General features: G+C 40.8%; 1 protein-coding gene across 1 annotated transcript in view; it reads left to right on the plus strand.

The window, feature by feature from the left end:
• Window positions 1–26,234, plus strand: part of uvrag (UV radiation resistance associated gene) — a 99,058-nt gene that overhangs the window by 50,403 nt on the left and 22,421 nt on the right. Inside the window, exon 13 of the mRNA XM_083926634.1 lies at window positions 7,382–7,457. Within this exon, the coding sequence (XP_083782760.1) occupies window positions 7,382–7,457 (76 nt within the window). The remainder of the gene's footprint in view (window positions 1–7,381; window positions 7,458–26,234) is intronic.

A 26,234-nucleotide genomic window follows, 5' to 3' on the forward strand; every position in this document is an offset into this window, starting at 1 on the left:
CTCGGGAGATGTGATCCAGATGTCCAGTGTCTGATTGAGACCAGAGCCCAGCCATTAAATGCAAGCATGGCCTGATATAGTTGTTCGTCCAAAGTATTGAGGCATATACAATATATATATATATATATATATATATATATATATATATATATACAGTATATATAATTTTTTTTTTTTTCTTTATCACGGGTAAAGGAAAAAAAGGAAGTAAGTGGGATTTGCACATCACTGCTTGCTTCAAACGCAAAATAAACTGTTGTTGGAGGTAGTGAATGTGAGTACCAGGGGGAGGGAGGCCAGCTTAAGATGAGAGGAACCTGTGAGCTCCAAGAAAAGAGGTTATTGTTCCAGGGCTTCAGCAGTTTCATGTCTCTTAACATGGACCATGTGCACAGGAGGAGAGGGGAGACTGCACTCAAACTACCCTGTCCTGCACAGCAATGACGGAAAAAAGCAGCTGAAAGACTCAAAGTCTTGAAAGTCATTAAGTATCTATTAGTAAATGCTTAGACACACTTTCTATCTTCCTCTTAGTAGTTGTCTAGCTATGCTGATGATGTGACTTTATCTCCATGTAAGATATGTCTGGCATTCCTGATACCAAGCCATTATTGTACAGTGTGGGGCAATGGGATTTCATTTTAACTGATCAACAATCTCCTTCTTTATTGTTTCGCCGCACTGAAATGTCATTTTAAATACTGATTTAAACTTCATCTGTAGATGAAGATATTTATAGTGTATATATACAGTATATATTACTTGAGTTGAGTTCTATAAGAGTCTTCACATTGTCTGGCATTATAGAATAAATCATTGTTTAAGCAGAGTGCTATGCAAATTTAAATTCCAACTAAAAACTCATTATGTGGGTCTGTATGTCAACACCAAAGGCAACCCTGGACTGAACTGAATGTGTAGTTGTCTTTAGAGGTTTTATTCTAAATCACTCAAGGACAATGGCAGGAATGCTGTGTTTATAATAGCTCTGAAGAAGTCGAGGAGTCTCTTCTAGGTTGACAGGCTAGTTGCATAAGCAGCCCTTCATCTTGGAGCCCCGCTGTTTTGCAGCCTATTTGAACAGTCTTTTTTCCATACTTTATTAAAAAAGATAACAAGAAGCATCTCTGCTGAATGGCTTTCTGAAGGATGTTGTAAGTTGAAGGGGATGACCCAGCCAGCTGAGAACTTTTAATATTATTGCGTTCTTGTTCCTAGTTTCAGGGGTAAAATAAAGTATTATATAAGTAGTTTTGCATCAGTCTTAGCTCTTGCCCTTGGTCATTGGTTTGTTCCGTCTGTTTATCCAGATAATTAAACAGCTAATAGATGGATTGGCACAGAATGTTGTACATTCATTGTGCCCAGAGGATGAATCCTACTGACTTTGTGAGTCTTTTTCCTTGAGCACCACTATGAGATGGATCTTTGCGGTTTTCAGTGAAATGTCGCAACAGCTACCGGATAGATTGCCATCTAATTTTGTACACATTAATGTACCTCCTCAGGATGAATTGTAATGATTAAATCATCCTCTGGCTTTGTATCTAACACCATCATCAGTAGGTCAAATATAAAATGTCTCAAATAATTTGGTTTACGACCCAATATCTACAAAACTAATGACGTTCACATCAGCATCACATCATGAATATGCTAAATATTATACCATCTTAGCACCAGAATGTTAGCATTGTCATCATGAGCATGTCTGTGGTACCATTAACCTCAAAGCACCACTGTGCTTGAGTGCAGTCCCACAGAGCTGCTTGCATGGATGTAGACTCTTTGCTTGTTAGTACAGCTGTGATCAGGAAAATTGCTGTTGACCAGAAACTGCCATGAGGTTGGAATATTAATCCTATATGAGTGTTATAATCTTTTGATTTAAGGTCAGAGAGCATGTCAGTTTTCAAAGACTGCGTTTTGGATGAAGTGATGGTCTGGTCTGGCTTCAGTTTGTGGCTAGTAAATACTTTTTACAGTAGGGTGCTGGTCAGATTGAGCTCCTCTTTTCCATCCCTGCTTATGATTAAAACAATGGAAGAAAACAAAAGGAAAGGGGGGGAAAAGAGAGTGCAGGGGTTGGGAGCTGGGGTCGGCAGATCCCTGGATATTCTTAAGAGCTGTGATGAAAACACATTATGACAGAGCGAGCGACCGCCACATCGCTCAGGAGACGCTTTAGCGGCATACACCAAGATGGCGAAACGGTTATACTGGGGTCTTAAGTGCAGCAGCAGTCATTAAAATAGCATTCACTGACAGATGCTCAGTGTAATCATTTCTCAGATATTGAAAATTACAGCTCACTGTGATTTATATAGTAACCACTGCCATTAGAGCCTTGACAGTTTCAATGCAGGTGTTTTTTTAAAAAGCAGGCCCAGATGATTTATGGTCCCATGCTGTTTGAAATTGCACATTAAAGACATTGTGAAACTCACAAGCATCCCCCACCAGCACCATTAAAACGGGTGTACGTCCTGGCCAAGCCTCGTCTCCAACATGTGAGCCAGAACTGTTGTTTTGCACATTTGGAGTATTAATTAGGATGTCTAAACAGGCAAGCCAACACATATGGAGACCTCAGCCTGTGTATACATTACAGCAGGTCAGCCAGTAACTAGGAGTCTTCCCACTGTATTTCATGAACCGAAGTAAAGCTAAGCACGACCACCCACCTACATGTCCTGCTGTGTCCTCCTTTATACTCCTACGTTTAATACAATGAGGTAAGAAAGTCCAGTAAACTATAAGATGCTTGAGTATACATGCTGTCTATAGTTTTCACAAGAACACCCACTGACCTTGTGGCCTTCTCTAATAGGCTGCTTCTAAAAAGATTTTACCTAAAAAAAAGGGTAAGCTTCGTCATTGTGATAAAACTCCAAAAACCTCAGTTTTAAGCAGGCTGTATGTACAAAGAAAAATGCATATACAAAGCTTTAACGAGAGTCTTTGGTTTGTAGTAACTTCACCTTTTCTCTTTGCACAAATAGCCACAAATGTGGCCATTTAACTGGAGGGTATAAAAGATGTCATGTGCTGCTGACACCTGCTAAGAAGCCTCTGGGGTTCAGTCCAGGGAGCCGTGCAGACACTGGTGGTGGATCGCTCAAAGATGAAAGAAGGATAAGTCAGCCCTCAACAGAAATAAAAGAAAGGGCAAGGAGTGTTTTAAAAAAGAAATGGACAGGAAGAAAGAGCAAAGAACTTCCTATTACTTCATCTCATCATTGTAGCTATATGTTTATTGGTTGTTTCCTCCTTTTAACAAGAGTCCTTTCTTTATATTTTGAAGTTGTCTGTGTCTAGACCCTGCAGTTAAAGAGCTGGCAGGCCGGGGCGCACAAATTCTCTCTCATAAAGATGGGACTTTCCTGTGAGAAGCAGCTCTTGTCTTTTGACTATGTCAAGGCTCCACACTTATTAATTACATATTTGTGTGTCTACATACAGAGCCAGCACTCACACGGTAACTATCCTGGAGGGATAGTTAGATGCTCTCAACTCACCGTCATTTCTTTTTCATCTTTTTGTCCAGTGTAGACAGAGTTGAAAATTAGCTAAATGAAAGCAGATTTCATGGTTCGATAATCAGTCATTTAAACGGATGTTAAAGTGAGTGGGTGAGTTGAAATATGGCGCCTGTCATATTCTGTTTGCTGTGTTAGTTTCACGGACATGACCCTTCAACAGAGCTGCCACTGAGGGGAGCAGGAGAGGGATGTGCTGACGGAAGAAAGGCCTTGATTGAGGAAAGTGAAGAAATATGAAGATGACCGCTGAGATAGAGATGATTAAATTTGATTTATATGTACAACAAATTAAACAAAAGAACCGGCGACATTGTGCACAACAAGGTGCAAGAGGCGGAGTAAATATGAGCTCATTTAAAAACAACACAAAAACAAATTGTTACAAGCCAGTGGGAAAGCAGAATTAGTGCCACAAACAGTACTTCTCCAGCCTTTGTGTGAATAGTTCCCGTTTGTGTTTGTTTATTCTGGACCCTCCATTCTGAGTGACAGACAGGGTACTGAGTTTGGCATATTCCTTCAGGACTGTAGTTTACAGTTTACGCTGCTGCCGCTGGCAGAGTGAATAAAAAAGGTGTTCTGTCTCCTCTTACTCTGCTATTCCTTATTCCTCTGCAAGACACATATTACTTACATTTTTAGGGTTGTTATTGAAATGAAAGAAAGGGGGAACTATCCCCAAAGTCACATCTGAGTCGGATGAATACTGAAAGAGAAAAAAACGGATTTCTATTTAAAATAATTGTAAGTGCTTTCTGTTTATTCTTGTGGCATTGTATTCTATCTTTTTATATTATTGCATGCTTGAGCTATATCTTTTCTGCTTATTTGGAGCGCTTTCTTGGCAAGGTCTCCTTCAAAAGGTGTTTTAATCTCAGTGGGACAAACCTGGTCAGATTAGATAATTTATAAAATAATATAACACGCTGGCTAACTGAATCACATTCTGCTTTGGCGCCTCCTCCTTCTTCCCTCTGTGCTCAGACTTCCTCCCTCGATCCTCCTCACTGGTGTGTAATAATATATTTGACTTTACTGGACGTCCCCGGGAGGAATTCCTGGTGTTTGGTGAACCGGAGTCTCTCCAGTGTGATTTCAGACACAGTGGACAGCGGTCATTAATCACTTCGCTGTGACGATGTGGCGGTGTGTGTTCATGTGTTTGGGTGTGTGTGTTGGAAGTGGTTCTGTTTTCCTTTTGGTGAGTGTTCATCAGCAAACAAATCCTATCTGTTGGTGGGTAAGTGATATTGGCAATTCCAGCGGTGCAAGGGGAATGCCTGTTTTGTTGTTCTTCCTCTCTCTGTTAGTTATTTCCTAGTGCTGAGATATGACCTCTGGCATGTCGCTTTCTCCATGGGGCCCTGGCTGCATGTCGGGGATATGGAGGGCCAAAAAGTGGCTGGCTGTGTGGCCCTGAGGCTACAGCGTCTCACTCTTTACTTGCCTTTAGAAGCAACATCCTGTTAGAAGTCACTCTAAGGCTAGAATGACCTCCATCTGTTCAGGGTTTACTTCTTTACCTTCCCAGAGTTGCAGTGTAATGTGTGAGTGAGGAGGTGTTTACAGTGAGCACCAGGTCCGAATATTGTCTGACATCTCCAGAAATGAGAAGGAGAAAAACGAATGAAGTAAAACAAAATCCTTGGGTAAGTTCACGTTATCAAAGGCAAATGCTTTTACAGCTGAAATGCTGAAACGTGGGTGTTATCAAAGATTTCACAGAACAAAGATTCAAGTGAAATCTGACCTTCAAAATGTCACAATCACACTTGAATCAATACATGAACCTGCAGGTTACAGAGCTGTTAGCATGATGTCCGGTGTATTTTCTTCTGTATTCTGACATTGCCTCAGGCACTTGTAGGTCATAGTTAGAGGGGGGGTGGGTGGAGAACCCCAAATCTGCTCCCACACAGGATTAACCAAAGACCATGACCCGGTCCCTGGGGGCACACACACATGCAGGGAGGAGGCATGCCGGATGGACATATTCACCAGTACAGACTTATACACACTCACAGACGCATGCACACACACGCATACACACACACACACACACACACACACACACACACACACACACACACACACACACACACACACACACACACACACACACACACACACACACACACACACACACACACACACACACACACACACACACACACACACACACACACACACACACACACACACATGCAAAGCATTCAACACATGTCTGCACATACTGTACAGAACACATCTGCTGCTTCTGGCAGCACTGTCATATACTGTAATAACAACTCATTTGTATTGATATAGAGCCAAATCACAACAGAAGTTATCTTATGAAACTTGGCATATAGAGCAGGTCTAGGCCCTACTCTTGAACCGGGTAACAGAGGCACATGTCTTATAGAATTGGTCAGACTCGTATGGTATATTGGCCACCAAAGCTATAGCTTTTTAAAAATAGTACCAATGTGTCATGTTTTAGAATTTGTTTTGAGACTCCCTTTGAAGAGCCTCAATCCCCCCTTTAGTTGTTATTAATAACAATAATGTCTTTATGGTAGTAGCCAATCAAATGAATACAGACGGCTCATTTAAGTGAGATGTTACATTGTGGAAGTTACTGTAAAGGAGACGCATCATGGTGCTGCTTCAAACACAATTCTGCGCTGTTGTTTTGATGTGTGCTTCTCTTCCATGGCATCAGACAATAACACAAGCTTTATTAGTTAGTTTTCAGATGTAAAGGCTTATCTTTACAACGATAATTCCTCTGCTCGTTCCATATTGACATGGTCTTTTGGGAGCAACAACTGTTGCAACAACAAACAACAGCTGTTTATGTGACCAACTGCATGGATGCTGCATGTGTATGTGTGCTTATGGCGGTACCTGACCTTGGTAACATCTCACGTGTGTTGTTAGATTTTTGTTCTTACAAACACCAGATGTAGATTTCATGTGCTGAAAGGAGCAGTGCAAATCCTCTAAAATGAAGACATTTTTCTCCCACTTCTTAAAAAGCACTTTTTCAGTGTTTGGGTGAGAGGTTAAGAGTGGGATTAGGTTTAGGTTACTCCGAAGGTTAAGGTGAAGCATTTAGAGATGGGCTTTAGATAGGGCTAAGATATAGATAACAAGGGTCATCACAAGTATGTTGATGCAAACATGTGCGTGTGTGTGTGCTTTGTTAGGCCAAAGCCCTGCTCACTTCATGGAGCTAGTTTAAAAAAAATACGGTATCCTCCTCAGTGGGAGGTCAGCAGACACAAGCTCATTAGGTGAGTCCAGCCTTAAGTCCTTGATAGCAAAGAGAGAGAATTCTTCCTCTCGAAACGTCAGGATATCCCCCTCTCTACTCTACCCCAACGCCTGTGAATATCTTCCCATCCTTAATGAACATTCCCTATGCAGTTCTGACCAAGACATCTGACTGGCACCATTGGGACTTTCCCGCTACACTGAAAGGAAACGTTCTCTTTGTTCCTACTCAGAGGCAGATGGAAGGCTGTTTGGACGCCTCTGCTCCTGTTTGATTTTTCAGTTTAACAAGGGACTCAGGTGGCATCTGTGGGATGGGATGACTATAAACGCTGCTGGCTATATGAACGGCCACTTTTACACTTGTTTGAATCTCTCAAGTAAAACTAATAACCACTGGATTCCCTTTTAATCCCACCGCCCTTTGCTAATATTTTCACACAAATAGACCTATAAAATGATATGCAGCATGGACATGATGCTTTTGTAAGCTTTCAGAGTGTCTTGGTAATGGATCAAGTGGAATAAATCACCTGCTGCTGAGTAACAGCATGTTTTTCTTTTTCTCCTGTTTTTAACAGATTCCCTTTGTATCCCAGAGGAGAGCGCTTTCATTTTGAATACGGCGTCTACTTACTCAACAAGAACATTGCCCAGGTATGAACAGACATATGGTGCACAAATGTTTGCTTCTGATGTGTAAAAGGCAATATATTAAGACCTTTTTAAAGAAAATAAAATAATAATACTGAAATCTAATATAACATTTTATCCTGTTACCCTATAGTCAAAGATTATTCCAAAGGGTTATCTACAGTGTCTAAAAACTGAGATTTGTTTTACAAACAATACATTCTCTGAAAAAGGCACTGTGGTGGTGAAACCACAGCTAATGGTATAAAGTTATTACACTGCACACCTGTCATTCTTAAGTGCTCCTCCTGCTTCTTGCATTAGTAAAGGTGTCACTTTAAAGGCTGGCAATAATGAAAAGGCCAACTTCCTATTGAAGACATAAGCCATTAGAAATGGGTCACAAATATATAGTTTCATGTAAAAAAAAGGCTAAATGATTTCTTAATACTGCTGGACACAAGATTTACAGGAGTGCTGTATGTGCATGTGTTGGGGACTTTTTTCAGCATAGATTTGATACACTTGTAAGCATTTACAGTGGGACAGTGTAGGACAGACTCAAAATACTATTACAGGGCCCACGTTTATCGTAGTGAAGGAAGGTGTCACTGATGTGTTTTTAGCCATGTTAGCGTCATAGTTGTATGGTTCACCACTTTGCTTGACTGACATAAAATCTTTCCATGACATTTTGTAGCTCAAAGCGCCACTGTACTTAATACAGCCTCACAGAGTCGCTAGCATGGCTCTAGGTTGTTGTTAATCGTATTGGGACAATAATAGAGCTCTATGGCACAGGTGAGTCAGATGTATCAGTCTTTGATACACAGGCAGCACTTCTTGTAGATTCAAATCATTGTTGGTTTTGGAAGAAGAATATGTAATATCACCAGACTTGTCCTTTAAGGTGCCTTTTGAAGGGCAGATAGTGACAAAATGAGACGTGTCTGTATGCGGGTGACATTTGGTAAACAAGTTGAATTAATGCTCTAGATTGGTGTCGCTTTCTCTCCCCATCTCTCATAAACACAAACATCTCATGGGAGGGTTGAACTCCTGACCTATCCCTGCTTATTAAAGTGCAGCTAATGTGTTGACCTGGGTTACTCCCTCAATTCATCCCTCAGACATTTACCACTGGCTTATAACAATTTGCATTCCATTCCCCGTTTTCCTTCTCATACGGACGGGAATGAAGGGCCTCTATACCGAATTAGACTGGGCAATTAGCGCTAGCAGGTGGCTGACTTCAAACCACTGCTCTTTGGGAGGTTTTCGTTCCAATGCCAGACCACAAGCTGCTAGCCAATATCCAAGTCTGCCATCTTCCCACCAAGAATCCAAGAATAAGGGAGAAAAAAAGCCAGATAAGAAAACATTTTAGACAGCAAATGAAAATAAGTGCTGTGTGAAACCAACAAAGGGAACGAAAAAGTGGCCTGTTGTCCTTTACCATAGAAAAGAAACGTTAGAAGCCCATGAAGAGGCCAACACTGAAGTTCCAAAAACTGCAGTTCCTCAAATGGCCACTTGAGCCTAGCTCCAAAAGTGAGTCAATCCCCATAAACCCCTGTGTTAAAAGGCCCAACTTTACAGCTGACATAAACATGTTCATAGCCTCGTCTATAGCTAATAAATTATTTCCCCATTCACTACAACTGTAAGGGGTGAATTTTTTTTATAATTTACCCAGAGAGAGAGAGATCGAGTGCGAGAGCGAGAGCACTAAGCGTTGGATGCTTCGTTCTCATGAATTTTAACCATGTGGTGCCATCTGATGCAGCACTGCATGCTCACCCTGGCTAAAAGTTTAATTTGACTACTGATAGAAGGCGTAGCCTGAGAATAAATGTTCTTATTCTGAGTCAGTTTATCAGCAATTATATCTAAAATAATATTTCTGAACAGGGCTGTGATCTCGCATAAATCTGACGAAACAATATTTATCATGATATGGGGGTTGTTATTCAATATATTGTGATACTGTAAGCAAGGCAAGATATGCTGGGATTTCTCAAATCTAATATTAGGAAAACTGTCATAGTGGAAAGAACTCACCACCATATGCATATGTTGTTATATTGGAGTGGAAGAGTCAAATGGCTGAAGAAGATGCATTCCAACACATTCATACTGCCAAAACCTGCATGGGATTATCCTAAAGTGCATGTCTGTAAAGGGGAGACTCATGGGTACCCACAGAACCCATTCTCATTCAGATATCTTGAGGTTAGAGGTCAAGGGACCTCTTTAAATATGGCCATCCCACTTTTTCCCTTGCCAAAATTTAGCCTAAATTTTGTTATTTTGTGAACCTCCCGCCAAGATAACATGCCATAATTGGTACCAATTGTTTCCTTTGCTTGTTTAGTTATTATAAAATACAATAACTCTAGCTTTAAAAAGGGGTCCACTGTAGCCTCTTGAAGACAGGCTGAGATTGCCTGCACCCCTACAGGTTACTTATAGTTGCTTCAAAATCCATAGTGTTTTTGAGAATTGATACTTAACAAACTGTTATATCCTGACACTCAAGTGTATCGATGCAGTGATGGAGCGATGAATGGAACATATAAATATATACACTAGAGATCCAAATTAGAGAACAAGTCATTAATTCTTGATTTATTAAAAAATACAGTTATTTTTTAATGTTCAGAATTTGATATAATATCTGGTGTACTAACATGTTATTTTATATAACCAAGGCACTTTAACAAAAACCTTTATTTTGTGAAAAGGGCATTATATATATATATATATATATATATATATATATATATATATATATATAAAAGCTTCAAAGGAGTGTAGTCCACTGCAGATGAAAAATGAGATCCAGACAGCAGAATGTTTTCACCCGTGTCCATAAATCAATGCAGAGAGATTTAAGGTTTTGAAACCAGATGTCAACCATCAGCTCTAACAGGTGGGCACATGTGAGGAGTGCATGATGACTTTGTAAGAGCGATGTGTGGAATAGTGGGTAGAATAAATACATATATAACTAGAAGAATGAATGACAGCATGACGTCCGTGGCTTACTTTGGTCAACCTTAGCGACTTAAAGGCTGCACGGCAAAAGCTAAAATTGCTCATTGTATTAAACGTTATGACGGCCTTTGATGTAAGTTTTTGTTATTGTCACTAAAGCTGCTGTGCTCTGCTTTTAACAGCTCAGTAGATATTTAGCAGTCCTGTCTCATTCACTCCTTGTGTTTCTGACCACTGCCGCGCTAAGGAGGAATTATCAGGCTGACTCCAAAACAATATAACTGTGCCACATGAGTACCCCGGCTCCATATGATAGTGATAATAGACCATTGTTTCAAATGTGAAGCAGTCGTAAACTTGTCACAGTCTATAAAATAGGACCCAGTGCAAACAGAGATACCCACCTCTCGGTTTGGTTGCATATCACATTAAACTGTGTACTCCTGTGAGTCTTCTCTTACAGTGTCTTGGCTCTCACATCATCACACATGTAAGGCTGGGAAAGGTATGACGTAACATTATTATTTCATGCTACGTGTAATTTCTCCTTATAAATCTAATAAGGATTCCTTAACCTTGGCATTCTCAACCACTTTCAGTGAGACTTTGTTTCACTTCTCCGCGTATGTTTCTTGTTAATTAATTTATTTATTTACTTTTATTGGGACACGGATAATGTACTGACCCCTAAACATTGAGCCTGGATCTTCATCTGCTGTTATGATTTAGCAACAGACAGTGGTTTAGTTGCAGCAGACAGTTATTATTAAGTTTGTGTTTTTGTTCTTGTCTTTATTAGTTTAATGGTGGCCTTTCGTTGAGCCAGGCGTGCTGTGCAGCCATTGAACAGCTTGTTCGATGTCTGGCTCTGTGATACCAAGCAGAGGTCTGGTTTCACAGTAAACCTAACTGACTGGCTGATTGGCTGGTTTGCTGACTGACTAGAGCCTGGGTGGTAGACATTAGCTGTCCATCTCTTATTAAATTGCCCTGTGTGGCTGCGTTTGAAAGTGATACAGGGACGCTGGCAAAGGATCAGGGCCACAGCAGGTCGACGCTGCTTTGATGTGGTAAAGGGAGAAGTTTACTTTTATTATGCCTCATGTCATGAGGCCAGGGGCAAGGCTGGGGTTGCTCTTTGGAGCAGCCTGCATGTCAGGTGGTAACACACTTCCATGTTGCCACCTCGGGTTAATTTGTTTGACAAAGAGAAGTTAAAAAAGGCTTCATAGAAACTCAGTAACTCTCCCCAGCTCCTTCTCATTCCTTGTGCAGTCAGTAAATATTGCAAAATCGGCGTTGCCCGAGTGACTAATGTTAACTTAATGTTCCCCGCCAGTTGAACAGTTACCAGAATGTGAATTAAAGTTAATGTAATTTCCTCTTAGCTATGTTGTTGGTAACGCTCCATATAAATAAGCGTGTAATAAGCAGTAAAATACAGGGTTTCCCCCAGAAAGGTTTTTAGTTGTTAGTTAGTTGTTGGTGGACAAAGATGGTGTTGAGCAATAGTCAGAGCAATGACACTAAAATTGCTGGTCCACCTTAAAAATTGGTCCAGTTAGCCTGAAGGTGTTGCCAGCTAACTCTCTTCTTTTCAATCCAGTGGTAGCAAGACACAGGGACTTGGCCTAGGTGTTGAGGAGTTGTAGCATGTTTCTTGTTTATTTTTTTTATTTTTTTTTAGGAAATGGTTGCTGTACTGCCCAAAAACAGTTAACTATGCACTTATTAGCAGCTAATTATGCTTTCTGCAGCTTCCAGCTCTAAATTGAGACCAATGCTTTGTTAGAGTTAATGAATCCTTTATTATGCACTTAAAACCATTTATTTCAAGGATGAGAAAAGAGAGACTATTTGACATGTAGCAAAGGGCTGTAATAGAAGCAAATGTCAAACCTGCCATTCCTCCATTCACCCACAAAGAAACTACACAGACACTGTTCTGCTGCATTCACAACCTTACTGCTAACTTCAAAGTCTCAGTCAGTGGTCCTGACTGTGAGTTTGCATGTGTCTGTGTGAAACACAAACAGAGAGGAGAGTTCGGCTGCACCAGCAGAAATAACAGCAAAATGTATCTCAGCATAGTTTTCACTCATTACACACACACATGTGCACTGATGTATAAAGTAATATGCCCCTTTTTAAACAACTTAATTTAAATATCTATTATTTTATAATATTTAAAATAATAAAAAAAAGGAAGAACCCTCCAAGCTTAAACCACGCTGTTCTCTAATTAATAATATAGTGGAAGAAAAAATGTTAATTGGTAATTAGGGCTTTATAGTTAGTTATAATATGCTTATTAACATTTTTGTGTTAATAAGACTGAGCACTTTATCTGTTGTATTGTGTACTAGTCTTTTCACACCTGCAATACTGTGCAGAGGTGTGGGGACATACTTATAAAGGCAAAACAAACTGCTAATACCCCCCAAAAAAAGAGCTTTGAGAATTCTTCTCCTATTGTGCCAATTATAGGGCACATACAAATCAATTATTTATCAAATCCAAAATACTCAAATTATGAGATTTAATTCATTATATTATTGCACAGTGCAGATGATGTACAAGGCTACCAACAAAAGCCTCCCTTACAACCTGCAAATACTATTCCTAGACAGAGACGAGGGGCACAATCTGAGAGGGAACATGATTTTCAGGCAGAGAAAGGTGCGAACTATGTTAAAATCCTTTACCATGTCATGTCAGGGCATCAGACAGTGGAATGATCTACATGAGGCGGTCAAAACAATCTGCAAAACTGAGTGTCTTCAAAAAGAAGTATGTAAATATGACTATTAATCGTTACAGAATGACCCAGGATGAGGGCTGATAAAGGTCAAAGGCAGGAGTCAACAGACACTGTGTTGAGACAGTATGGGAGTAAAAAAAAAACCCACTTGCACCCAAACAATAGCTGAGACTGAAAAGCACAGTACGAGGCAAATGTCAACTTGTGCGTAAGCTCACTCATGACGGACTAATATGGACACTTGCGCAGACACACTCGTAGTCTGTTTGACTGTCTAAAGCTGGACTGCAGCTCTGACTACTACCTGCTGCTGAAACATGTTATGTCAAATGTCATAAGAAAAAAAGTACGGTGAAGATAATATATTCTGTGGGTAACTGGGGCGGGACTGCATAAGCTTTTGCTTCTGCTGCTATATCCCTTTCGGCCATGATTTAAACTAGTTTGATGATGATTGATCTAACTGACATGCCCCAAATAAAAATAAGTGTTAATAATAGCATAGTAATCATGTTTATTGTTAGCTTATAAGACATTTATAAGCATATATAAGAAACACATTATTATACATTTATTAGGATCTAATTATGCTATAGGCAGCTGCCGGAATTTAGGGGAAAACAATGCCTTTTTAGTTGATATATATATATATATTATACACTTAATAGCATTTATTTCAAAGATGTGTAAAGATCAGATTAGACTATTTGACTTGTAGCAAATGGCTGGTATTGAACCCGGGCTTTAACCAACGCTTATTACAAGGAACCTAATATAAAGTGTTACCAAGCTGTTACATGAATGGCATCTGGCCACTGCTTTTCCTTGAAGAAGTTGGCCACAGGTATGTAACTGGGCCTGAAGTACCATCCACAGGGACGCACCAATGTCAAACCTGCCATTCTTCCATTCACAGAGCCAAATTAGGGAAGTTAGTGTGACTGACCCCAAAGGAAAAGCAGCAGCCTTTTTTCTTTTGGAGGCACGCCATGTGTTGCGTTTACTTACTCTCTGTGTTAGCCATGAGGCCACGTTGTTGTGAAACAAGCATGTGGGGCTGATTAGATGATAACTGATGCTACACAAAATCCGTAGCTTTTTAGGAGGAGGGGTGGGCACAGCAATTAGTTCTCAGTCACTAAGCTAGGCGTATCATATGTTTTGAGCCTCAGGCACAGGAAACTTAGTATTGGGAATTAAAACACAGCAACTATGTTGTGGCTCAGCCAGGTCGCCTCTGGGTTCACCTTTATTTTTTGTCTACTGCAGTTTCCAACCTTCCAAGTCTCTGGGCAATTTCACACCATGACCTGCAGGCAGAGTGCCATTCTGGTGGTCTGAGGCATACGTCAGAGCGCCTGTTGCCATTAAGAGTGGCAACTGTGGCTCCATAAAACACAGCTATGACTCATGGGGGAGCCTACTGTGTTTAGTGGTTAGTGGAGGTGGCAGCAAGCGGAACAGGAGCTGGTTGGCTGGAGGTATTCATTTTGAAGCTATTTGGAAATGTTGTGTGTGCTCCAGCAAGAGTAACATTGGCGTAAGAATGACAAAAATAATGCGCTTTTCAATTAGTTTTCAATTTATTAATTGAAGTGGTGGATAGGGAGTAGTGTTTCACCTTTATTTTATCCATTACTAAGTGGTGACATGTATTAGGTCGATAAATCCAGACTACTAAATAAATACTGTTAATTCATTTCATTATATCACAGCAAGTTGTGCATTATGCATTATTAACACATTCTTACCTACAGTGAGTTCATTAATGCAGTAAGTCTGTTGTAAACAAGCAGTTTAGCATTATATTCCTCTTTATCTGTGTTAAACATCTCAAATTAATAATAAAAAAGCGAGGTCACATGCAGCAAAAGGGCTGACTCAGAATGTTGCGGTTCCATGGTCTGATCCACAGGCACTAATCTCAGCCTTACAAGGAGACCTGCTGTGGGTATAATATAACAAGAGCAACTGCTCTTTTCCCCCACTGACACCACTGAAAACGACGTTAAAACATAAGTCTGACTGATCTGGAGGTGAAAAATGAGCTGACGGGAGAACAGTCTCGCTATGCTCTTTAAAAAAAGATATATTATATGGAAATATACTGTATGTGTCGTTAGGTTTGGTGGGGTGACTGTAAGTAAACCCACTCACCTTCTCTTCTTTGCACTTTGCCTTTTTTCTCACCCATGCCATCTGTTCATTAGACATATTCCAAAGTTGAGGTAGTTCCTCCAGCTCTTCACCTCTGTGACAAAGCTCATAAAAGAGATACAACATAGTTTTGGCAAAGTCCTTTGCATCCATTAGCTCATATGATTGTGCTTCGATGAAAACCATATGATCCAAGCAAAGCCATGCTATAAGAGAACATTACACAGCTCCCCTCCACCTCGGACCAAGTTGTCAAGACTGTTAACATTTCCCAATGAAAACTATCTCAACCGATGACCTTATTTCCTTTCTTCTGTAATGTGAATATTAGTGGTGGTGGTACAGTCCACTACTAGGATGTGTATATAGTTGACTTCTTATAGGGAAACAATGGGTGTACCGTATTTGTACATGAACGCAGGTTTTCCACATTGACATTCCTGTAAGCAATTGTGTGTTTACTCTTTGTCGATCCACAAGACTGTGAATCAGAAATAGCTGTGCATAGTAAGGGATTGTGTAATAGTCAGATGTTGGATATTTTCTTAGTGTGATATACAGTATGCACATTGTAAATTAACAGGACTCGAATCTCCATTTCTTGTGATGTTCTGCAAACTTTACTTTAATTATAGTATATACCATTTTTACAGTATTACACCGAAAGAGGATTTATTGAGATAGCTGTGATAGCTACAATGTGCCATATCCTGAACCAGCTAACTGCAAGTGTCCTACATGGGAGGGAGAGGGGGAGGAGGGGGGTTGATCCATTATTTGATGTCCAAGGCATTGCTCCCAGGAGAAAAGCTTGTCTCTATCTGGTCATATTTTTTATATTTATCACCAGTTATTCACTCCTCCATTGCTTAAATTCCTTTGAATGAGCAGGAGTTTCAGCCTGTTTCTCAGCACGATCTTTCTGAGAATTGGAGCATTTTTAGACAGAACTATTCCAGGTTTCCCTCAAAAGTCTGTTGCTCTTTCTCTCCTTGTCCAACTGAGGCTTGCGGTTTGTGACTCACTTCTCGGTGTGTTCCAGAAAAAAATAAAAAGAAAGAAAAACAGACGATTACATCTCCACTGTCCAAACAGACTCCTCTCTGTTCAGAAATGCTAATTCAGCCCACTGTACTGAATGCTGTTTGTTTACCTGAGTCCTGTACCATGGTTCCGCAGACTCTGCCACCATCTCTTCCAGACAGCGCATGCTGGAAGCAATCAAGCCATTATACTGCCTGCTGCCACTCATTGTCTTCATCCTTCCATAACAGCCACATCCGTTTTCCATTTTACAGGGATTGATATGATAAAGCACATAACTGGCAGGACAGGCCCCAGAAAATGTACTGCCAAGTCTACGTAATATATTTCACGACACACTCACAGGAGGAAAGAAGGCATGAGGCACCAAGTGAAGTTCTCTTTTAGGCCAAGCCATAAACATGTATGTTTTTGCTCTAACCCGGTGAAGAATAACCTGAATCTGTATGCATTTCCCACATGGCCACATGCTGTACAAATGCTGGATAATCATCCCCTTACTACTCTAATAGAGGATAAGTTAGGCCCCTGAGTCTGACAATGTGTTTTGCATTTGAACGCCATTAAGGTGCCACTTTTAACAAAACCTCTGTACTCTGTTGACAGTAAAAAGCACTTCATTAGCGTACTGTATTTATCACATTTCAAGCAAGAAATGAATTTTGGCAGGTTATAAGTGGGTTAAATTGAGAGCGCTGTGGTTTGTATTGTGAGATTGTTAACAGCCTGACATGAGCAGAGACAGTAGGCTGATGGCTGTCTGCTCTCTCCCTCTGGTGATTGATGTAAAGATAGAAGGAGCGGGTCACTGTTTACATGATGCTGGACCTAAGATCAGATCTTTTAAAAGGTTGTACTCACTGTTATCTCATCTGGATGGTATATTGTATGCATTACACAGACACTATCGGATCTATTATGACTCTATTTTTATGATAATAGGGGTGTGTGCTTGCATTAAATAATACAGATTACAGGTGAATTATCCTCATATCTAACGGTGTGTGTTTTATTTGCCCTATAACTGCAGTATATGTTTGAATATACTGTATGTTCAGATTTTCATAATAAGCAAGAGGCAGCAATTATCACCATCCCAGACTGAACATATTTTGAAACATGAATTAGAATCAACCGGTGGTTTGTGTGTCTTGGCCCAGGCTGAGCAAGAGATGTGTGGGGAGAAGCTTGACTAGCTCCCTGCACTGCTCACAACTGAGAAGTTACATGTAGATAAGAACTGTTTTTCTACTCCAGGAAAACCAAAAAGCCCCCTGAGGTTTAGTCGCCCTGTTGTTCTCTCTTACTCCTTTTTCAAGCTACCTATTAACCAAACCCAGGCCTTAACCTATACTTCTGCCCATGGGTTTTCATAGCCTGACTGTGTGGTCCCTGTTTTCCATCACAAACGTTTGTTGTTAGCTACAGCTTAGATCTAGTGCCACTCATTGGCCAGAGCCCGTTGTTGGTGGAACCCTTTTTACAAGAAGAAGAAGAAGGAGAACCCTTCTCTATAAACAGATATTTTCCATATACTGCTGGATCAGGGAGATTGTGGAAAGGCAGTGACGTGCTGTCCTGCAGGTCCTGTGTTTGATACGAGTGGAAGTAACGCTTATAATGCTCCAGTCTTGACCAGTGCAATGGAGAGAGCAGTCATTGTAGTGTGTCAGCTTGACGTGGGCCAGCACTTGCGATTTATATGCAGCTCTCGGGCCGCAGTTGTAAGGGTATGTCACCGTTCTGTGGTTTTTAGTTTTGGGCATGTGTGTGTAGCGAGGCCGTCAGTGCACTACGATTATGCTTGAGCTCCAGGATTTTATGGGAATTCCTCTGGACAGCCACCTATGACTTTATGAAACACTTAAATTCGTCTAATTGAATTTCCACATTTTGTGGTTGGTAGTTCCAGGTTTGTCCATCACCACAAAGAGGTACCAGAGTTCCACTAAATATAAGGATAAAAGTAAATGGTGTGTGTGTGTGTGTGTGTGTGTGTGTGTGTGTGTGTGTGTGTGTGTGTGTGTGTGTGTGTGTGTGTGTGTGTGTGTGTGTGTGTGTGTGTGTGTGTGTGTGTGTGTGTGTGTGTGTGTGTGTGTGTGTGTGTGTGTGTGTGTGTGTGTGTGTGTGTGTGTGTGTGTGTGTGCTTCATATGTGTGCTTAAGTATTCAGTTTTCGTTGGTCATTTAAGCCTTGACTGATGTTAAGTGTCTCTAGGTAGTCCAGTCAAACCACAATGTTATGTTATTTGCAGAGATTGATGAGGGTGAAGACGTCATAGGATGGAGAGGGACCCGTAGTCATAGACTATATCTCATAACGTCAGAATAAATAGGTCAAGATCCAGAGTGGATACATTAAGTGGCATGTTAAATTAGCTTTTATCGTCTTTTCTAATCAATCAGTGCAGTCATGTTATCATCATCTGAGAATATCTTCTCCCCGCAGGTCAGACTGTGGCCTTTCTTGGCAAATTGTTCTGAAAACGAGGGGTGATTCTGGATGTTTGGAAAGTGTTGGCTGCTCTGCTCCATCATTTACTAAATAGTGTGTCTGCAGTTTCCAGCTGGTTTGAATTTATAGCTGAAGCCTGTTTGTTTGGAGGTCTCACTACATGCTATACGACTCTACTTCAGCACCAAGGTCTCTCTGAAGTCCCTTCACTTCCAGATAGCTCTCCTGTCTCTACTCCACTTCATGTTTCCGTATTGATTTCAAAAGTATTGGCTTCAATTCTAGGTTAACTGCTCAGTAGATAAAAGGAAAGAGAAAACCCCATCAGACAGGCCATTGCGAGTTAAGTACTTTTGTCTTTTTGCTCGAGGTTATATCTCTTCCTTTCATCATAGTAATGTCATTGTGTGCTAGAATATCTGCAGTTTTTTGGATCACCCGGTTTTTCTCTTGCTGAAGAAAATGGAAACTGGACCAAGGTCCACAAACAAATAATTTTCTCTGCTTGTGGGCTGTTTCTGGCTGCCAATGCTTAGCTCCTGGGGCCCCCACCAACTTGTGACAAGGCTAAAGACGGCAGAGACTGAGTAAATTTTATGTCAGCAAGTTTAGAAAAACTTGTTTTTCTTGTTAATTCATCAAACCCTGTGTGCTGTCATATGGGTGTTTGGGACTTATGAGCACAAGCCTCAATGACATTAAACAGCTCTTAGAATAAAACAATGCTGGCCTCATCTGGTCAGTATTTGAAAAAGTTCAGCCATCCTGGCTCTGTGTTACTCCTTATATCCAGTGCCGTTCCTGCTTCCATGTGGATGTCATTACAGCCCTTTGACTCTGGACGATCGCCAGCATTTCATCCAGAGTTCTTTTAGTGGCATTCATCATCGAGTTAACAGAGTCACTGTCTCTTTCCCCTAATTTGGTTTTATCAAGTTAATGTCAGCATTGGTCTCTTTCTGTGAATGGCAGTGGCTCCAACACTCCTCTCCATCAAATACAGTTTCACCTCATTAGGCAAACGTCTCTCTATCACCCTTGATGTCAGCCTCCATTACTCTGCCAGGAGGAGAGGATATGGGTGAGGTGTCGTCGCTGTCTTCATCCATGCCATCCAGCCACAGCTTTCTCTTTATTAATGAAGCGTCTGTGATGAGCCCAGGCCTGTTTTCCCAGAGGCAAAATAATCATTTTACAGTTATTGGAGAAAGGGGGCTAAGTGGCTCATGAAAGCAGCTGTTAAATAAACACCAGCTCAAGTTAAAAAAAAAAAGTGGCTGTGAAAGAGTTTTTTCTTTTCCTTTGAGAATGATTAGTGTTAGGGCGCACTCACACTGTCCATCGGCACCGCGCCCCGGGCTTTAGGGTACTTGTCCCCCCTCCCTCTCCCCCCACGCCCCAGGCCCATTTGTACTCACACTGCCTGGGCCTCACGCAAATGCTTCTTGCTGTCCATACGTCATCACGTCGTAACACATCACACGTCACACGCATTGATGACGTCATGGCGATGTGTCGCTTTGTTTACAAATCTTTCCATAGACCTCTGAGTTTTTGTGCGTCTTGTCGACTGTTTTTGAATATTTTCATCCGACCCAAATCTGCAGTAAACACTCCACCTCCGCATCACACCAACATGAACCTTTAGCCGCCATTGTTGTTGTTGTTAAATGTGCGCGCATGGTCCATCCATCTATTTTCTATGTCCGAACAGGCGGACATAAATGACATCAGAACCGCTGTAGGCGTCGTGCTCATGCTCGTACACGCGCGCTCGTACATGTGCAAACGCGCTCTACAAAAGCCCACCTCTCTCAGACGGGCCGTGGACAGCCAGCTGGCAGCAGTTATGCACGGAGCAGGTGCACTCACACCGGTCAAAAGCACTAGGCTTGACCCGAAAAAACGGTTTTGGCCCAGTGCGGAAGGACAGTGTGAGTGCGCCCTTAGCCTTTTTCTCTGAATCCAAATAACTTTTATTTGGTTAATGAGATCTTGAGACAAGTAACAAAATGCATTTAATTGCTGATATTATATCCAGTATTAACAAGTGTAAAAAATAAGCCTCAGGAATTGTGGGTATTTATAAAATAATTTGAATTCGTTTTTATAGTATTTACCGTACTTGGAAAGTCAAAGTCACTGCTAAGAGGTTTCTTCCAGTTACATATGAGCTTATATCATATATTTAGATTCAGTGATTCAGTTTGATTGCATCTCAACTGTTTTGTTTGTTGTGAGGCTCCAGATTGTTACTCACATTACGACGCCAAGCAGGCATCTCTTAAGCTTTCAGTGGACAAATTATTGCCAATACTGTTTTTGTCCCCATGGAAACAGAGCCTGTTTTAGGCTAAAACATGTCTCAGCCAATTCGTTGGCTTTTGCTTTTCAGAGCAATTAGGACGCTGTCCGCAGAAACTGCACCCTTACTTAAGTATGCATCCAACTACAAATATAAACACACATGCACATGCTGTAATTATATTATGTCAGCTCATGTGTTTGGCTTTTTATGTGTTTGGAACCGTAGCCTCACAACAGTTACGATAAAGCATTTTGGAGTTATTCTTGAGGAGGAGGAGAGTTTGGCTGTGAGAACCAAACAGTCAAAGTTCACCTGTCAGCAGCAGTGTCATAGTTCATCTCCTCCATTCCTGTTGACGAGGCTTTCTCCACCTGACAGCCTCAGCTGGTCTACACTGTTGGCCAGCGTGTAAACCACAGAGCTACGATCAATAAATCCAAATCTGATGAGAGGAGCTGTCTGAACAGTTTTTTGGATATTCTTGTGAATTGGTTATGTAATTTCACTTACCTTTTACCTTTTTATTGTCTCAAATTTCATCATCTAAAATATTTTTTTATCAATTATGCTTTCTAATGTTACTGATGAGATGACAGATGCTACTACAGCTAATCTTTCTGAAGCTGCAGGTGTTTATATGAACTGGCTGTTGTAGGAGAGTCACATTGACCCGTATTTCACTTTAAACTTTAATTGAATTCAGCAGTGGCATTCTTCCAGCTCATTAGAGAGTTAGAAACCACACATTACGCCTCACACTCTTTCCCTCATGCTGAATTAATGGAACAATCCACAAAGTTGGCTACCAAAAGTGTGTGTGGGGGGGGGGGAAGTTGACCACACAATAGCTATTTGTTTCTGATTCATCAGTCTGTAATGGTATTTGGTTCCTTGAGAATTAGGTCACATTGGTCAAAAGTCCAGCCATTTATTTATTTATTCATGTGTTTATTACCAAAAAAACCTGCAGCTGTTTTTTTGGAGAGGAGTAGAGTCATAATGACACCTCACATGCATCTGGGTCAGGAGAAAGCAGTATCATGGGCTGCTTTTATCTAACCGTATCTGACCGACAAAAAGGGATTTTGTGCACATTTAAATAAAATGATAATTTTATTTATTATGTTACCTTAAAAAATACAGTATATCTTTTGTCTGTCTGTAGCACGCGGAGACTGGCTGCAGCTGGAGAGGAAGTGCAGCAAATGAATCTAATCATTGTATCATAGGCAAACAAATTAAGAGCTGTGAGCTGTTATTATTCAGCATAAAGTTGAGCGGGTTGAACTCTGGACAGCACTCAGTTGTGAGCTGGGATCTGCCAGTCTAATCACAGATTACACCTCTTTATCTGATTTAAAACAATGCAGCCAATGCTCCACATGTTATTTTTTCTTGCCACAAGTATTGCATTGCTTTCTGGTGAGATCAAATATTGTGTACAGTAAATTGTCCCAGATTTTAATCAGCTATTCATTATGACAAAATCTTCCTGTATTGGACTATGACTGTTTCAATTCCAAGCACTGCCGCGTACTCGCAATGCAAAAAAACGAAAAGGTTTAACATCTTTAACACTCTGCAGAGTCACAGTTGAACAAACCCAGATGAGCAGAGAATGCTTCAGGCTCTCCAAAGTAAACCGGACACGGCCTATACTCCTCCCATACCATGGCCGGTTTCAATTTGATACTTGGGGCCAATAAAAGAAAGTAAAGGCTTCTTCTTTTTTTTGTTTATTCCACAGTTATGCACCTTTTTATCTACTTTCTACTGTTTGCTCAACATACACAGCGGATTTTATTTGTTTACAGTCAAATTTGTGACTCAGGGTCTATGACTGAAAATAGTGAGTTTACTAGCTGAGTCATTGCTGTTATTTCCTTTTTGCCAGCAGAGTAGCACTTAAGCATTTTTTTTTTATCTCTGAAATCTAGGGATGGGAATTGACAAGATTTTATTGATATCAATGCCGGTATCGATCCTGCTTATTGGTCCAATTCTTTTTTTGATTTCCTTATTGATTCCTGATCAAGTTTCCTAGTGGAACTGCCTACACCGTCTGTCATCATCGACACAACATTGTATCATCTGAGTCTGAACACGGTGTAGAAGAAATGAGAGAATGTTTGTACAGCATCCGTTTTCATTTAGGTTTTTATAGTAAAAAGAAAATACCTGCTCAGCCTGCCTGCGTGGAGCTAATTGTGCTTTAACAGGCTACAGATAACAGACATGCTGCTCGGCTGGGAAGCAGTGGCACTCTTATTTTACCCCATGTTGCTTAGAAATATGTTACAACATAATGCTGGTGTTTCAAAATAATCATGTTAACGACATAACAGAAGATGTGCTGTTGTCATGACTCCTTGTTGTAATTTTCCAGCAGCATAAACTCATTTGTTTGATGTCATTGTTTTGCAATGCACAACTGTCCGAAAAACATGCCACCATCTATAAAAATCATTTATTATTTTGGAGAGGCCGCTGTTTCCAAATTCAATTTGTCACGGTACTGGCTCTTAACTGGAACCGGTTCTCAATTCCGATCCATACTGAAATCCCAGTTTAGTTTAACACAATTTGCTCCTTAATACTGTCAAGTGTGACTCAAAGCAATGTGCTTACCTTTTGTACCATATTTCGCACAATCTGTAGTTTTCTCTAATATTTTCATGTGAGAGTTCTCTCTGAAGCATAATGGGGACTTTGCCAGCGGCTCTTGGAAAGCAGACCACAATCTCAGATCTGTTCTACAAGAGCTCAGGCATAGCTTACAACTAGGATGCCTGCTAATACTTAATATGTTCATAACCTTATCCTGATGGCTCTGTCTGGCTCCCACACAAACACACATGTACCGAGATACACACAAAAACAAGAATCGTACAAATCTGAAGTACGTCCGGTGTGCACAATTGTACAGTCAATAAACAAACGTATCGTATATTGCATGTGATACATAGCTAGATCCTTCATCATGTTGATATATGAAAGACCTCTCATTTTCCAATTTATACTTTTATCCTCAGCGACCTAAATTCCTCCACAGAGCAGTTTGATGCAGCATATTTTATCCAGTAGAATAGCAGCGGGATCTGGCTTGAAATCCCTTTGAACTCAGTGAAATATTGGAAGTCTGAGCTTTAATCTGGGGCTCTCTGCTTACTGTTTTGATAGGGCATGTAGTCGGCCAGTCAGTTGTACTGCAGAACAGACATGGTCATTTTACTGTCATCGAGGTTGTATTCATAGTTGACTAATGCTTTTTCTGAGGTAAGCTGAAAGAGGTTTGTAATGTTATTTGGCAGATTTTTATGTAGTGAGGACTAGTGAGAAACAACCAAACTGAATCCCAGATCAGTTGTTATTCATTCTTCATGTCTTGTTATGCCTCACTCACACTTTTTGACTTGTTAAAATAACTGCAGACATTTGGGGAAGGAGATCTCGTCAACCCTCACTTTGAAAACAATACACTTGAAGGTTAGTAAGTGAAACAGATGAGGAAGAGATGATGAAGAATGTACACAGTAGGCCAGCCCAGGTTCTCCCTGTGACCTCCAATCCAGTGGTATTACTAATAGAAAATATCAGTCGTAAAACCATCCACAAAATAAAGAGGAAACGAAAATGAAAATAATACGCTCATTCACAAGGGGTGGAAGGGAGAGGAATTGTGGTGAGCACGAAGCCAGGATAGGCACCTGCCCACAAACCATATATTCATCCTCTTCTCTGGCCTGCTATTTTCCTAGGGGCCCTGTGGAAACACAACACACATATAAAACAAGATTTCCCTTGTAAAATACCACAAGACTTTTATTCCAAATAATAAAATGAGTGTGATCAGATTCTGGTAAAATTCAAATAATGGTTTTATGACTATATTGGGCAACTTTATTTACAAGAGGTTGTACAACTAGGTCAACGTTTGTTGTGTTTGTTCAGGAACACTTTTCCTCCATTAATGTGTCTTTCCATGCTAAGGAGAATAAATCAGACCCTTGCTGAGTCCAGGCTATCCTCCATTTCCCTCCAGTCACCCATCACATATTTTGTGCCCTTCACTGTTTTGGCACCAATTGCCACTGAGGCCACGGAAAATTGTGGCTTCCTTCAAGAACAAGCTCCGTATGCTTTGAATTTGAATCTACAAAGCAGTGAATTAGCATATTCTCCTAGGTGTGCCTCATCCAGGCACCCACAGCCCTTATGAGAGCTGCCATGGAGGATTGATGATGGTCCAGCATGCTAATATGGCTAACAGGAAGTTGACCCCAGTGTTGTGACTTCACAAACAGGTCATCCTCTGTTGGTGTTGGGTTCCTTCGCAGCAATATCTCTGCTCCAGTGTGACAGCAGTGGGGTCATTAGCCCTGAGGACCAGAGCCACCCTCAAGGATGGTGGCTTGTCCAATAGGTGTCACTGTAGCACACAGCACTCATTGGCCTCCTCTGCTGACCAGCCCATGCACAAATAAACTAAGTAACCACATCATGAAGGGATCTCATTAAGACTGAAGGCATGGCAGTACCCACCTTCCACCCACCCTGCAGTGATTGGGGTCAGAGGAGACTAACATTGGTCTCTTGTCACCGGTGGTCTCCTTAACTGAATTTCCTATTCATCTCACACAGCCTTTCCCGTAATTATGTAAATCTGTTGACTGAATTTGGCGGGAATACGATACTCAGCAAAGTGTAACAACAAGAAATGCGACGAAAGAATCTGGTTTGAATTAGGGCTGCGTTTGAGTCGAACTCAAGCACAGTGAGTGCACCACACCTGTATTACATTACCACAGTGTGGAGGAGACAGAATGGAGGGGAGAGTGGAGAGAGTAAAAGGAGCAGAGTTAAAAGATGTTAAATGAAGTGGAAGAACTCAGAGTATGCAATATTAAAAAACAGTTTTATTACACGCTTATTTGAAATGGCAACAGAGACAGGAAGTACAAAAGAATATTACATTTCAGCTGCTAAGGAAGTGCTTAAACATATAGTATGAACTATGCAGTCATGCAGTTCCCATGGACACGAGTGTTGAGTTTGCTTTGGTTCTTAAACATCTTACAGT

Source organism: Echiichthys vipera (genome assembly GCF_963691815.1).
Source record: "Echiichthys vipera genome assembly, chromosome: 14".
NCBI classification, from domain to species: domain Eukaryota; kingdom Metazoa; phylum Chordata; class Actinopteri; order Perciformes; family Trachinidae; genus Echiichthys; species Echiichthys vipera.